This window comes from Ascaphus truei, chromosome 4 (genome assembly GCF_040206685.1).
Source record: "Ascaphus truei isolate aAscTru1 chromosome 4, aAscTru1.hap1, whole genome shotgun sequence".
Taxonomy (NCBI): Eukaryota; Metazoa; Chordata; class Amphibia; order Anura; family Ascaphidae; genus Ascaphus; species Ascaphus truei.
The window spans coordinates 295,452,973-295,469,495 of NC_134486.1; the positions used below are offsets into that span (position 1 = coordinate 295,452,973).

At 41.2% G+C, this 16,523-nt stretch overlaps 1 protein-coding gene across 2 annotated transcripts in view; it reads right to left on the reverse strand.

The window, feature by feature from the left end:
• Window positions 1–925: 925 nt before the first annotated feature.
• LOC142493525 (amine sulfotransferase-like) overlaps window positions 926–16,523 on the reverse strand; it is a 58,157-nt gene continuing 42,559 nt past the window's right edge. The window contains exons 6-7 of one of the 2 annotated variants that reach the window (XM_075597676.1): window positions 13,411–13,591; window positions 926–1,325 (exon numbers count right to left, since the gene is read on the reverse strand). In XM_075597676.1, the coding sequence (XP_075453791.1) occupies window positions 1,198–1,325; window positions 13,411–13,591 (309 nt within the window). In that variant the 3' untranslated portion in view covers window positions 926–1,197. The remainder of the gene's footprint in view (window positions 1,326–13,410; window positions 13,592–16,523) is intronic. The other variant, XM_075597675.1, reaches the window with a different exon arrangement.

Here is a 16,523-nt window from a genome sequence, read left to right on the forward strand (position 1 = left end):
TGGCTGAGCTCTACAGAGCAGCTCAAAACAGACCGGAGCAGTCCTATTCTTCTCTCTCTAAATAAAGACATACAATACAATTCTCTTCCCCCCCCCCCCCACCACCCCAAGGTATCATTCTTAGATGATGATGGGGGGGCGGGGAGAGGGAGCGGTTCCAAACAGCTGTCTGCGAGTAGGTTTGCTGACCGTGTTCTTTAATCCAGGCTTTGCTATAAAAGCTGTCATATGGCAGGCATTAGGTTATAAAGAACAATGTATAAGAAGCAAAAAGTGACACACTGTGGGCCCGATGCACTAAGGTTCATTAGGCTAATGACATGCAATATAGGCATTCCCCCGAACATTGTATATCCACTAAAGGCCATTCATGGTAACACAGAGAATAACGTTAGGTTATTTAGGTCATACTTATAGATGCCGTTACCATTAGGGCAGTCCAGTCAGCTTCGACATGCCAGCACACTGATGAAAACTGTACCACTCCTCTACTTACAATTGGAACTAGTGATGAGCACGATCATTAGGCAGCAAAACGAGTGGGAAGAAGCTATATCCACAACAGCAAGATCTCCACTCCCTCTGCACTGCGGAGAGCAGGCTGCTGGATTAACCAGTGTTTGGGGGTCACAGGTGAAGCCCCCGCCATGGGCTTCATGTGGCCCCTAAGCCGCCTGTTGCCCACTAGTGCTCTACGCTGTCCGGTGGAGGGTTTGTGGTACTTTTTTACTCACCATAGCTTATTTTGTACACCTGGTTTGAAATTCAGGTAGAAAGTGCATTATCTTCATGCAAAGAAAACACTAAATACTGCTGTGCTGTCACAAACAAGTCAGGTACAGTGTTTAACAGTTTAACAGTGGTTTGCTATGGACCTGATTTAAACAAAGCATTGGAGTACAGGCGGCCTGAAGGCAAACATTAGCTTGGTTTAAATCATCAGATGATACTGTAAACAGCAGCACGAGTTAGCAGAATGTACTCATTTATAGTAACTCAATTATTTTTTATTTCATTTTTATTCATTTACTCCCACTGTTCAGAATGAATGCGTTGCAGGCAGACACCCCTGAAAATGAAGGGATTGTAATTGTGCAAAATGACTCAAAGGAGACTGGATTTCATTTGCTTTCTCCAGGAGCACTATCATTATTTTCAGTCCAATTCGAGATTTCCAAACAAAGACTCTTCCAGCATTCATTTTTCTTCATGAATATCCCAGATAAACTTGAGCGGCAGATCTTTAATCTTCTTCTCCAGAAAAACCTTATCAAACCTCTCACTCTGTGCCACAGTCAATATATTTTTCCAATCCCCGATGGTGCCTGGTCAGGGATACAGAGAGATGTGATAAATAGATCACATAATATATTTACCAACCAGCAAGACATTGAGAATTAACATTTAATATTCCAAATATTATTCTGTCTCTTCTGGCTCGTTCTTTAAATCGAGGGGATCCCTTAATCCAATGGTATGGATAGTGCTGTAGGTACTGTGGCAAATGGCTCTCTTTGTGTAGCGCTGCCGTTTGCCCAGGCTCTTCACGACACAGTCTTCTAGGGTTTCATTTGTAGAAAAGGACAAACACGTATACACACAAGAGGCACTCAGCCCTCAACCTTCACTGGTTTATGTTTCCATTAGTGACACTAAACATTTTAAACACTGTCACTTTAAGAAACAAAATAAATCATAAAAATAACATCTACTCCTGTCAGGAGTCTAACTCACATGCATATTCCTATCTGCAATGTTGGCTGGGTAAACCAGTTACCAACTTTAAATAGCACACAGATATAACATTGAATCCTTAACTGTCAGGTGGGACAGCGTCCCAATAGATTCTCAGATGCTGCAACACGTGAGGTGGTCGTCTACCCCAAACATGATTCTGGGGAGCAGCATCCTCCCATCCTCCAGGCTCTAAGAGAGACTGAAGCAGCCAACCTAACTGCAATATATACCTCTTCCTCAATTAGGAGAGGTGAGTGACTCAATCAGTGAGACAATGAGTGAAACCCAGAACAACTGAAAAATCTGGCCTGGAGATTCCATCCCACAGTCTCAGCAAATGTGAAACTGTGGAATGGATAATTTTTTCCCCTTTTTGCACTTTCTGCCTTCAATCGGACAGACGTTGAAAAAGAAAGAGTGTGCGCTGTCCTCAAATTCCCATCTCTTCACAGCCTATGTGATTCTCCCTGCAGCTCCCAATTTCCCGTGATCAGCGGGGCAATATCCACATGCAAATAAAACCAAAAAGGGGCGCATAAGAGAAGGCACAGAGACAAAATAATGCAATAGAATACAATTTATATGTACATTAGGAAACATGTACATCACACTTAAAAATAAGACCGGATCACATAATCCAAATAAACACACAACACCAAGAGAAGGCAAGACTCAATGGATTCAAGACACTCGTATCATGTCCCAGATGTTATATAGAATGGAGGGTAAGGGCTTATGTGATAAAGTTCAGCCAAACCAATTCTCCAAACGGCGCCCTCGTGGATGTATGTGTGCGCAGCTATCAATTCCCAAGGTACTGGCTAAGTACCGCGGCTGTGTATTTCTTCAGCCAATGGGAATGACACTTCGCTAATAGCTGTCCAATCAGTACTTAATACAATACACTTGTATTAAACCATGCTAGTTAAAAACGTAAAACATTGACAGTATGACAATACATTAAAACAAACAATAACAAAAAATATGTACATAATACCTAATACAAACACATGATTACTATCAATTTAATATAAAATGTCTATAAATAAAGACTAAGACCATATAAAACAAAACCGTGGTAATCATAGGTCAGGGAATTAGAATTCTAAATTTAGAAAAAGAAGACAACAGCTTCCAAAGAATCAAGGGATAACATAAATTGATGATATAATTCCTTAACCATGAAATGAATTGCATAACACTATGATTCTCAAAAACTGCAGATCACTTCCTTATCATAGAACCTACATAATTTCTTATGAAATAGGATAATGCAACAACAAAAATAAAACCGAGGCATATCTTGCACATTAGTACCAATACATTCTCAGTCAAGGGGAAACCTTTTACCACATGAGAAGGGAAGTTACCCAATCAGAGGATTAGTATGAGATGAACAGAACGGGAAGAACTTACAGCTATAGGGGAATTATTTTAAAAAGGGAACAAGTTAAATCAATGTGTTTGTATTATGTGTTATGTACATATTTTTTGTTATAATTGTTTGTTTTAATGTATTGTCATACTCTCAATGTTTTACGTTTTTAACTAGCATGGTTTAATACAAGTGTATTGTATTGAGCACTGATTGGACAGCTATTAGCGAAGTGTCATTCCCATTGGCTGAAGAAATACTCAGCCGGGGTACTTAACCAATACCTTGGGAATTGATAGACCAACCCCCTGAAGAAGTGTCGCTCTGACACGAAACTCGTCGTGGTGAGGTAATAGGCAGCGACATAGGGTTCGTGACGACGAACTCCGGAAGCTGTGCACACATACATCCACGAGGGCGCCGTTTGGAGAATTGGTTTGGCTGAACTTTATCACATAAGCCCTTACCCTCCATTCTATATAATATCTGGGACATGATACGAGTGCCTTGAATCCATTGAGGCTTGCCTTCTCTTGGTGTTGTGTGTTTATTTGGATTATGTGATCCGGTCTTATTTTTAAGTGTGATGTACATGTTTCCTAATGTACATATAAATTGTATTCTATTGCATTATTTTGTCTCTGTGCCTTCTCTTATGCGCCCCTTTTTGGTTTTATTTAATATCGGACAGACAGCTGCCTAATATTCTGGGACTATGTCACATATCCTCCCCACCCCAGCCCCCCAGCTTACACCTTCTGGGGTGAGTGACCATGGATATACAGTATACCGAAGTATTCCATCTAAAATACTTGAGCTAATTCCCACACATTAAGTGTTCACTGGAAGCAAATGTGAACCTTTTCCTAAGAGTTCCATTTGACTATGTGCAGCAATTACTGACACTGTTTCGTCATAACATACTATTCTTGACGAACATATTTTGTTGCCTTTCAATAAGGAAGCATTTTCAAAACCACTTTTCTTAGTAACAACAACTTCCTATACCCCAGGATATGATAAACATTATCTGTATATATATATTCACGAAACTGTTTCTATCATCTCCCGGGGGGTTTCCTACTCTAGAATATGAACAATATTATATAAAAAGGGCCATTAACTTTTTACATTGCCTAGTAATCTTGTTAAGGGCCATCAACCCTGTATACTAACTTGTAGTCTTACCTACATTTTCAGTAAATACAACCTTGCCATATTCATGCACTGCTGATCCTAGAAGCATAATACCATATAACTGTACTACTGTAGCTTATTTGCAAGGTTAAGTGTCCGTGACATAGTCCGCACGTGTAACCTAATCGGTTAGTTCCCCCACATTTTTTTCCCTTTGACTTCCAGTCCATTACATCCTGAAACTTCATTTTAACACTTGTTTTATCTTGCACACAGTCAATATTAATAACTTCATCAGAATTTTCCATCCACTTTGTATTTGCCTGAACTGCTACCCACTTGGCTAAAACATCTTCTGTGGTGGCCTGGGTGTCTTCACTAGTTCGATAATCATCTGAACACAGCAAATACAATTGAGGATCTGGATTTTTGAATTCAAGTTCAAGGAGTTCGTTCTCAGTATTCTCAGGAGGGTGCCTATCTGCTTCTGGAATAACCATAGCACTATCAAAATAACTAGTTTCTCCTTCCTCTTTGTCATCAGTGAGGACATTGAGTTCAACTTCCATGGTCTCCTTTAGTCCATTTCTGAACTGCAGCTGTCGGTGCTCCTCCCAGACCATGTCCAGCTCCAGCTGTAGCCAGGCCCTCTCATTGTCCGTGAGGTCCAATAATGGGCATCGGCCATCTCGGTCTCATAGCGCAGTGTCAGGCTGGCCACTTGACTCATTAACTTACTCCGACGGGAGTACCACTGGACCACCAGTGACGATTTTCCCCGCGTACGGTCGTGGATGCCTTTCCGTCCCATTCTAATTACAGACTCCATCTTTATAGCAAAGAGTAATACAGCAACGGCATTGCAGATACGCTTATAGGAATGCACAGTTTGCTTGGTTAGGAGGTAGGATTGATATTCAGACTGAACCACTCTAGCAGCTTTCCCACGTCCCGGTAGCGTCTTTGTTGCTGATACTTCCTAACCTTTAACTGTAGTAAAATCACAGATTCATTCAAGTATTGATAATTCTTTCTTTGCTGCCTCAGTCGCCAGAATGACTGAATAACTCGAGCTGCTTTACTCTGGCGAAACAGCAGGTGAGCTTTCCTCCCTCTGTATGCGGACTGTATGGCAACAGTCGCAGAGCATTTACTAAAATAGCTTTCTCGCATCCTTCCTTGGATAAACACTCTGCAGTGTTTCTGAAGTGTCAGAATGCTTTTCTCTCTTTGGAGCAGGTCCACTTCCTCAGTGAGAGACCTCTGTTTCTTGATTGCATTCTGCAATTCTCCTCTCAGGAGATTCTCCTCTCCATCTCTTGCTCTAGTTTCTGGACCTTCTTGTGCTCCCTCTCATACAGAGTAACCTGGCCTCTAAGCTCTGCCTCCAGCGATGCTCTTGTGATGCTCAACATGGCCTTCAGCTCCTCATGCTGCTCTGTGGGGACACACTGGGTACTCGGATGCTTCTGCAGAACTTTTACTTTGTTAGCAGCCTGGATACTTTATTCTGAAAGGACCCACTGCTTCTCCTTGGCCTCCTGTAGTTGTGCACGCAGCTCTTGCAGCTGGCTCTGAAGTATATGCTCTGCTTCTGTACGCTGCTCCAGGGAGAGGCATTCTTTTCCAGCATTCACTCTGTATTCTGCAGTGCTGCCTGTACTTCTATATTTTCCCAGGACAATTGTTCCTTCACTTTTTCTGCTTGGTGAACCTTCTCCTTTCCTTCACTGACCTTGTCAGAAAAATCTGCATTTTCCTTTTTCAGACATGCATTCTCTCTCTTTACAGTCTCTACATCACTCCGGGCATTCTCATAGGTTTCCTTCAACATACCCAGCTTTGTGTTTAGACTGTGGCCCTCCTGGTGTGAGTGTTCCACCTCTGTGCTGAGAGCGTGAACCTCTTGTAGAGCCTTCCCATATTTCTGTTTTAGGTTAGCAATCAGTCTGTCAGACTTGTTCTGCTTTTCATCCATGGTAGCAATTGTGGTTTTGGCCTTTTCCAGACTAGTCGTCACCTCCTCCAACTCACTCCGTAAGAGACGCTCTGTTTTCTTCAAAGCGTCATACTCATGAAAGCTGGGAGCATACTCCTCTGTAAAGCAGCGTTAGCCTCTTGAAACTGGGCATTAATCTCTAGCTCCTTATCCAATCGTTCTTGCAAGACATCATAATCATGGCGGGCAGTTTGGAGTGCAGAAATTATGGCCTCTTTATCATGGATCAAGGATTCAGCTTCCCTCTGCTCCTCCTTTTTCTTTGCCACCGTTCGCATGACGATTCCGCCCATCACTCCAGCCTGCAGCACATCTCTGCGCCTTTATGACGCACGTTGGCCTGACATCGCAGGTGGTTCGGTCACTTCCTCTGTGACTTGAGAAATACTTTTCTTTTCTTCTTTCTTCTGTTTGCTTTAATAGCTCCAGAGACATCAGTAGTACTGGGCACTCTAACGTTCCTGACTGCAATACAGGATACGATCCCACAGGGCAGAGGTAGGGAGTAGTACACCGACCTTGGCCTGGGATCTGAGGCCGGAGATGCAGAGGTAGTCAAGTCCAATTCCGAGGTCGGGGCAGGCCGCTGGCAAGGGGTAGTCCGGTCCGGTTCCGAGGTCGAGGCCGGCAGCAGTCAAGAGGTAGTCAGGTCCGGTTCCGAGGTCAAGACAGGCAGCAGGTAAATCAAAGGCAAGAGAGATCTCAGACAAGACAAGGTATCCAGTACTTTGCACGGGCACTGATAGGGAGCAACTGTCTGCTATTTAAAGGCCAGAAGCAGCTGATGGCAATGAGGGCCAGAGAGAGGCTGACTTCCCGTCAAGAAATGAGGAGCTGTAATTGCCAGGAAGCAAAATGGCAAAGGTAGCTTCAGTGAGGGCGAGAGGTCATTTCCTGTCGGCAGCCATCTTCAGTATCCGGATATATCCCTTAAAGGCACACACTCACATCAGCTTCTATGTCTTGCATGCGCTCACAATGCATTGCTTGCTTTTGCAGCTGTTGGTATTTGAAAATTTGGGGACACACATCTTCCAACACTATATGTGGTGACATGGACCACTTTCCTCATAATATCACCCACTATGTTGCTAATATTCATGCTACTGTTTGTTCTTGCCTAATGTACCAACGTACATTTAGTGCATGCGTGCTTTCTCAGGGCATGTTGCTCCTTGGCCGTGGTTGTTATGCTCACGTTGATTGACATTGTTGCTGCCCTGTTAAACCTCTCAGTTCTGTATTCGGTATGGTTACAGACAGGCTCTCCACTTAAAGCAGTGGTAATTATAGAATCGGAGCAGAGATAATTAGTTGCAGATGTATATTTGAGTTCTTATAGTAATGTCTGTTAGAGAGACATTGGTCCGACTTTGCTAGTGTATTTTTAGGTATCCACATAATTCTTTTTCTCCTCAGAGGTAACCCGTCGCCTGCGGTGCCTCCGATCAGATGTGGCAAGGTAAGTACACTGTGTGTGTTCATACATTAACAAGAAATTCAGAGAATCAAAGAGGTTAGATTTCTCCAAACCTATGAGTAGGATGATTAACGCTTGAAGTTATTGAGATTATGGAATCAGAAATTAAATGCTCATATTGTAGATACCATTTTATGTAATTTTAATCATATATGTTAATGAGACATTTGTCAGCTTTTATAGTATGTTCCTAGCTGTCCATAAATTTAGTTTTTTCTCCTCATAGGTAACTCGCAGCCTGCTGTGCCTCAGACCAGGTGTGACAAGGTGAGTACACTGTTGTATTTGTACATTCGCTAGGGATCCAAAGGACCACAAATGCTGAATTTCTTCAACCCCGTGCGAAGGATGATTTTCTGCTTAGCAACTAATAGGCAGTTATTTTTATGTCCGGATGGGAACACATTCTACAGTTGACATTATATAGTCATATGTGTCCACCTCCTCCCATACAGGCAACTCACATTCCGAGGTGCCCCAGATCGAACTCAAATGGGTGAGGGCATTTATTTTTAATCATACATTTAATATGTGTTCAGTGGATCACAGATGTTATTTGTTTCCCAAACCTGGGGGTTGGATGATATATCCTGGGCAGCACCTTACCGATACGTTAAACTATTTATTATTGTACTAGCAGAGCAAGGGTTTCCCTATTCCCTTTTCCCCAGTTTAATATGGTGCTGAAGGGAAAACATAATAGCACACATTTCTAGAAGAAACCCCAAAAAGCACTCCGGATTCTCCCTTCGAACATGTTCTCCAAAAAATAAAGTTGTTTCACCCATCCTGTGACATCACCATCGGTATTCATTTGTCATCAGCGACATATGAAACAAATTAAAACTGAAATATTTTTAAATGTAAAGCACGTGATATATAAAATACGGGAGATAATCTTAAATGGGGAAAACAAAGCAAAAACTCTTGAATATATGAATTTTTTGGAAAAATGGTGAGAAGTATTAAAAATGAATATATTATAGTCCTTAGGGATAGTGCAACTCCATCAGAACAAGACGTCTTCCAGTCATCTAACAAACATGGAACCGGGACTCTGCATGTATTTATTCCTTACATATCCTGGAATTTTTGTGCTCCGTATTCCCTGTCCCAAGCAGTAACAGTCCTTAATCTACCTACTGCAATTGGCATTAGACAGTAAGGCATTTAAAGTGAGCTTTTTAAGTGATAAATACAGTTAGACTATAGTTAATATACTCACTTTCTTCATGCAAGACCAATAACCTCAGCTGATATGACATGGATCTAATTGCATTCTCTTCACAGGTATGTTCCTGATGAGCTAAACCTGTGTAAAAGACTGACTCTGACCTTGTAGAATTGATATAAGTATGTTCCTGATGTGCAAAACCTGTGTAAAAGACTGACTCTGGCCTTGTAGAATTGATATAAGTTAGTATGTTTAAATTTAAAAAGTGTTTTTTTTTTTTTTCCTTTTAACTCTGTTCTGTTAATTGACCAACTGGAACAAGCTGATTGATTGGGGAGGGGGAGGGTCATTTGACTGCTTTATCTGTATAATACCAACACCTCTCCTGCAATTTGCAGGAACTGCAATTGGCATTAGACAGTGAGGCATTTAAAGTGAGCTTTTTAAGTGATAAATACAGTTAGACTATAGTTTGACTAGAGGTGACTGGGGACTGGATCTACTGCAAACTCTTTTACTCAAGACAACAAACAGTAAGCTATTCAGATCACACTATGATCCCAAGCTTGCTAACCTGCCTATTTCAACCACCCACCCCTTTACAACTTATTTACTGCAGTCTCTCCCAAAACTGACTGCACAATACACTGAAACCCTGAACTGACTCTAGCATTGCAATACAGCTAAACATTTGACAAGTAACAGGCACACACCTGCTGTTTAGTCTGCTCACACTCACTCTGCTCACAACAGCTCCTTGCAGCACTGCCTACCTCTGGCATCATGAACCTGCTATATATTTTAACTTTTTTCTTTCTCCTGGCCTCATGGAGATGTTACTCCCTCTACCCACTACAAACTCCTCCATCCTGGCCCACACCCAACATCACCATACACTGGACTACTCAGAAGCCTTGCACTATCTACTGAATGTTGGTGGAGAACTATAAAAACCAGCACACCAACCACTGCTCACTCAAATGGCAAACACCACAAATCTACAACTTGCAAAAAACTAACCAAATTTCTACTCATACTATTACTCTCTTTAGCAGGTGATATTGAACCTAACCAAGGTCCTCCCATTTCAGCTCTGTCCCATGCCCCTGAGAATTCCACCTTTAAATTCCAAAAAGGACTATCTGTCGCCCATATAAACATCCGGAGCCTGCTGCCCAAACTGGACGAACTAAGGGCATGGTGCCTTATGCATAAACCCAAAGCCATCCTTCTTACAGAAACATGGCTATCCCTTAAAACCCCTGATGCAAATATTGCCATTCAGGGATACTCCATTTTTAGGAGAGATAGGTCAAAGAGAGGAGGAGGGGTGTTATTTTATATTGCAGACACATTACAATTTACACTGTTAAATTGCCCACCAAGCCCACCCTCTTTGAAATTTTAGTTGGCAAAATCTGCCTCCCCTTTTCTAAGCCCATCTTGCTTTCTGGCATCTACCGCCCCCCTAAAGCCCCTCTACAATCCTTGACTGATATCACCCAATTTCTTGGCTCCATTTCCTCTCTGAATGAGAAGAGTGAGCTGCTAGTTCTTGGGGATTTCAACTTCAATTGGCTTGACCCTAAAAACCACAAAATCCAAATACAACTCAAGTCACTTAACCTATCGCAACTCATTTCCCAACCCACACGTATAAACCTGAAATCGCATAACCATTCCTTGCTAGACTGGATTCTCTCCTCAAACCCCAGCAGAATCCAATCCTCTTGCATCCTTCCTGATATTTTCAGTGACCATGCAATAGTGTACTGTGTAAGGAAAATGAAACCGCCCCATTCAAGCCCTAAAGTTCTCCTCACTAGAACATTTAAAAACTTTAACCCACAACAGTTTCTGGATGACCTTACCAACTGCCCATGGCACAGAATCGATTTAATTCCCGACTCTGATTTTGCGCTCGACTATTTCCAATCTGAGTACTTAAAAGTCTGCGATACCCATGCTCCACTACGCAAATAAGGGTACGGGGGGCCCACCTTCCATGGGTTACACCTGACCTTATAGCACTCTACCAGTTCAGGGATGCCTTGTGGAAAAGCTACAAAGTAACTGGCACTACCAAGGATCTCAATCACCACAGATGCATGCGGAACATGTGCACAAGGCAAACAAGGCATGCAAAAGCACAATATTACTCTGACAATCTCCACCAGAATACATCAAACCCAGCTAACTTCTGGAAGGTTATCAACCATATATTCCAGCCTCCTAACCATCAACAACCAAGTAATATCACTAAGGGGGATATTACTCTGACAAACCCCACTGACATCGCAAATGCATTCAATGATTACTTTGTGGGGTGTGCCACTAACTTATTAGCGAAACGCAGCACAAACCCCAAACATGAATCTCATCCTGGGAGTATCCCTACAGTCCCACCCCCTCTCAACACTGCCCACAATTTTCAATTTGTCCCAGTATCTGAAGAGGAGATTATACAAGCGCTCCTCAAACTAAAACTAAGCAGCCAATGTGGACAAGACTTACTACAATCTAGGTTCCTACGACTTGGTGCCCCAGCCATTGCCAAACCAATTGCGTCCATAGTCAACTCTATCCTGTCTGCAGGCCATATCCCTAAGACCTGGAAAACTGCCAGAGTTGTCCCAATCTTCAAAAGTGGGGACAAAAACACTGTCTCAAACTACAGGTCAATCTCATTTCTACCAATTCTATCCAAAGTCATGGAAAAATGTGTCCACTCCCAATTAAGCGATTTCTACACCAAGACAAATTTCCCTAGCCAATTCCAGTCTGGGTTTCGTCCCAAACACTCCACCGTAACTACCCTGCTAAAAGTTTGCAATGAAATCCAGTGTGGAATGGAACGGGGACAACTCACTGGTGCAGTATTCCTAGATTTTGCAAAGGCTTTTGACACAGTTGATCATGCTATCCTGCTTAACAAACTCCAGAGCTCTGGAATAGGGAAACATGCTTTAAACTGGTTTCAGTCCTACCTATCAGGAAGATCCCAACATGTGTCCATCTCAGGCTCTAACTCAAACCCCCTGGATATCACCTGTGGTGTCCCACAAGGCTCTGTTCTGGGGCCCCTACTCTTCTCAGTGTTCATTAATGATCTTCCCACAGCTTGTAAGGAAGCCTCAATACACATGTATGCAGATGACAAAATCCTATATGCACACAGTCATAGCCTATCTGACCTTCAACACATACTTCAGTCTGACTTTTTGAGACTCGAAAACTGGATTTCCCAAAACAAACTGTTTTTAAACACTGACAAGACTGTAACAATGGTATTTGGGACCAAGACTAAATTTGTAAAGCTTCCAGTGACTGAGCTCCTGATTAAAACCAACGCTAACACCACCCTAACACCTGTCACTAGTTTTAAATACCTGGGCTTATGGTTTGACTCCCACTTAACATTCGGGATGCACATTGATACCCTGACAACCAAGACCTATGCCAAACTAGGGGTACTTTACAGGAACAAATCCTCCCTAAGTCTCCTGGTCAGAAAGCGTATTGCACAGCAGATGCTAATGCCAATTATTGACTATGGAGACATAGTATATGGCTCGGCTCCTCAAACCCACCTTAGCAAACTTGACACCCTCTACAATTCAATTTGTCGTTTTGTTCTCCAATGCAACTACAACACACATCACTGCGAAATGCTCAAAGAACTAGATTGGTCAACACTAGAGTCTAGGCGCAAAGTTCACCTTTCCTGTCTTGCCTTTAAATTCTTCATGGGCAAGCTACCCAGCTACCTGAACAAGCTCCTCACCCCTAGCACTTGCAGCACTTATCACCTGAGATCAGACTCCAAAAGACTATTCATGGTCCCAAGGCTCAACAAAGTATCCGGACGTTCCTCCTTCTCCTTCCGTGCACCCGAAAACTGGAACAACCTACCAGAGACTCTCACATCCACCACCAGTTTAAGTTCTTTGAAATCTAAGGCTGTCTCACATTTTAACCTGGTCTGTAACTGTTTCATACGCTCATAATATATATTTTCTTTAACTGTGCACGCAATGTCTTGTATATAATGTATACCCTGTTCATTTATGTAACTGTACTTGTAACCATGTACTATTTGTTTTATTCTGTGCCCAGGACATACTTGAAAACGAGAGGTAACTCTCAATGTATTAATTCCTGGTAAAATATTTTCTAAATAAATAAATCTAACTTGGCTTTTTTACATTAGGTGCAGATTTCACAGGAGCCAATGTTAATGCCACCTTAACCTGCACCAGCAGTAGGCGCAAATGTGATCATCCCCTTCTCTCCCCCTCTCTCCCGAGAGAGAGAGAGAGAGAGAGAGAGAGAGAGAGAGAGAGAGAATCAGTACAACCAAATATACATGGAAATAATATTTATTCCTAAACTATTTGAAACTGTCAACCACAATAAGAAATTACAGTGTAGATTGAATCTCTACCTCTCCATATCTAGTACAGCTATTGAAATTAAAGTTTCTTCTTCTGTGAATGTGCCAAGTATACCTTTGCGAAGAAAATCTCCTTTCTTTTTGTTCAAGACGTCGTCCGGAATAAATGTATAATTTGCAACTGGATCATGTTTCATGTTTTTGAATGTGGCTTTTTCCATAACAGTTGCCAGTGCCTGTTCATCAAGCTCCTTTCCCACAAAGCGACAGACTTTTAGCACACTTGACCTCAGATCCTGAAATAGGAACAATATTTATACGCTTAAACATTTTCTGAAAACTGCATATGCAACGTTTAAATGTTACACTATAAAATATTTGGAAAAATGAATCACAATATACCTAAAAAAAAAAAAGCCATTCCAAGTTGCTCATTCCACAGACATCCCTAAATCTGTAAGATTTATCAATTATACCCACATTTAAAACACCAAATCCCATTCTTTTCCTCCTTTCTTCAACACATTGTTGGAGATATATACATTATTGTTGAATATGAGAAAATTCCATACATTTGCATCTGGCGAAAAATTTGCTAAGCTATGAAAACTTTGCAAAAATTCACCAACTGACATAATATTACATAGAAAGTACCTTAATACCAAATACACAGAGTATTGGTATTGTTTTAAAAAAGGAACCATAATTCTTTGGGGGTTATTCATTAAACTGAGTTTGTGGTTATAGGGGCATTATCTCATGGGAACTGACATTGAAGTCAGTAGTTGTTTCTGTGCAAAAGTAACCAGATTGGCACAATCAGTTCAATGAATCTATGTATAGTGCAACATTAAAGTAGATTCCTTGAAAAATTCTCAAGTCCATATCCCCAACTAGCAGAAGTAAAACTGCAAATCATTCTCACCCTGAGGGGTGAATAGAGAGGACATTTGAAACGTCTCCTCTATGTACTCATTAGCACTGCTTTTTGACACATATATATGCTGTATATATATATGATGTGAGGGTGGGTTTTGGGGTTCTGGAGCTTGATGGGTTATGCAACTGTTGTTGCTTGGAGGTGTGGCCCTCCTCCCCATAGTTTAAAGCTCGCCCCGCCCCACTTTCCAATTAGCAGTTTTTATCATGATTCTATGTACAGTGTCACAGACCCAGTATGGACTTCCTCCCTCCAGCAGAATAGAAAGGTACTACCGTACATGAGAATTGTGCCAGGTAGTGTTAGGACCTGCAGATTGGTCATGCCGTGAAGTGGCTGCAGGCTTATAACCTTTTGGCCAAAGGGTTTAACTAAATGACCCTTACTCATGAGCAGATAAGCATTGAAGTATTGCACTATATGTTGTGTCATTTTGTATGTTGCGCTGGCCTTTCTGTTTTTGTTTTTATATTCTCTATGTACTTTTTGTATATTTGATTTTTTGATAATCCGGGTGGATATGGAGTTGAGAATAATAAAGTCATTGTTTAAGGAATCCACTTTGAGTGCGTGGATACATCATTTTGCCCTTCCATTCCTGAGAGTTGGTGATTTTATTGTTGTTGACAAAAGGTTTCCTGGTTTTGGGAGTGCGTTAAGTTCTCTTTATCATTATGTATATTGGAAAGCATACCCAGTTATTTTTCTGTTGTAAAGCAGAGATAATGGATATGAGCATTCATGCAGACAGACAGGACAATGCAGGCCTTTCCAATGCCACGCATACAGTATAGACAATACAGTCAGGATTCTCTTGGTTAGTAGAAGTCGATTCTCCTCTTCGGAACAAAGCATGCACCACAGTTAGTATTTACATTGATAATAAAAGGAGACATCAGTTACATAAAGTTTTGTATCTATTTTCTTCTTCATAATACATAACCTAATGCACAAGCTTAGCATGCACCCTTTCCGTCCCTTTAATTGGTATCTTCCATCAAATACATATAACATCTCACATTATTCCCCCTCACAGTGTGCACACATCAGTCTTTCTGCTTACAGTATGCACACAGACCCCTGTTACTGTATGTCTCACTGGGAATAATCTGCAACATGTTCCTCTAATGCCTGTTATTCTCTAGTACAGCAAAACATTATGGGGTATATGTACGAAGATCATATTTGAACATTTATTGTGCGTCAATTTTAGTGCGAAAAAGTAGTCCAAACATTCATAAAATCTGTGTCTTATGTATGCAAGTCATTATGCGTCGTCATACATGTCATGCACAGTTTGTAGTTTGATACATTGTGTCATGTTGAATAGCTGATTGTACAATTTAAATTAATACAGAATGATATTTTTTTTTAAGAACTGGTGTTGGTAAATATAAATTATCAATGTAACATTATTTCTAGTAAATACATTAACAAATTACATTTAGTTAACCTGTTAAATACGTCAATGTTAGTATTCTCATGAGTAATGGTAATTTAGTTAAACCCAAAGCATAAGCCTGCAGCCACTTCACGGTATGACCAGTATGCAGGTCCTAACACTACCTGTGAAAATTCCCATATACCTCTGCTGGAGGGAGAATGGGCCTCCTTCCAGGGTTTAAGCTCACCCCACCCCACTCCACTTTTTAAGTAGCAGGATTTTTCATGTTCCTGTGCAGGACAGGTCCATTCTCTCTCCAGCAGAAGTAAATGGGAATTTTCACAGGTAGAGTTAGGACCTGTATACTGGTCATGCCGTGAAGTGGCTGCAGTCTTATAATACTTTGGCCAAAGGGTTTGACTAAATGACCCTTACTCATGAGAATATTAACATTGACGTACAGTATTTAACTATGTATTTTGTCACATTGGAACATTGGATGTAACATTGGGTATTTTTGTCTTTTGTTGTATATATTTGGCCACGCTCAGTAGCACCCCTTTTGACATTAAAAAAAATATATATATAAATATAATATATATATTGAGAAAGGTTCCACTCCGGAACCGAAACGTCGGATTGGGCGGCCTGTTCATTTTGTATTTAGGCCTAATACAGACTTTTTTTTGCCTTTACTGATCTGAGAGCAGTCTTCCTTTACCAGACGTGAGAATGGTAATGTTGTTCTATATATATATACACACACACAAAGAAATACCGCCTCAACAGAATAAATCACTGGTGTCCACAAAAACTGTCAAAATATAGTGAAAATAATATTAGACAGTGGTGCTAGAGGTTGAAATAATACTGTAACAACAAAGAAAGCAACCTAACAAAGAAG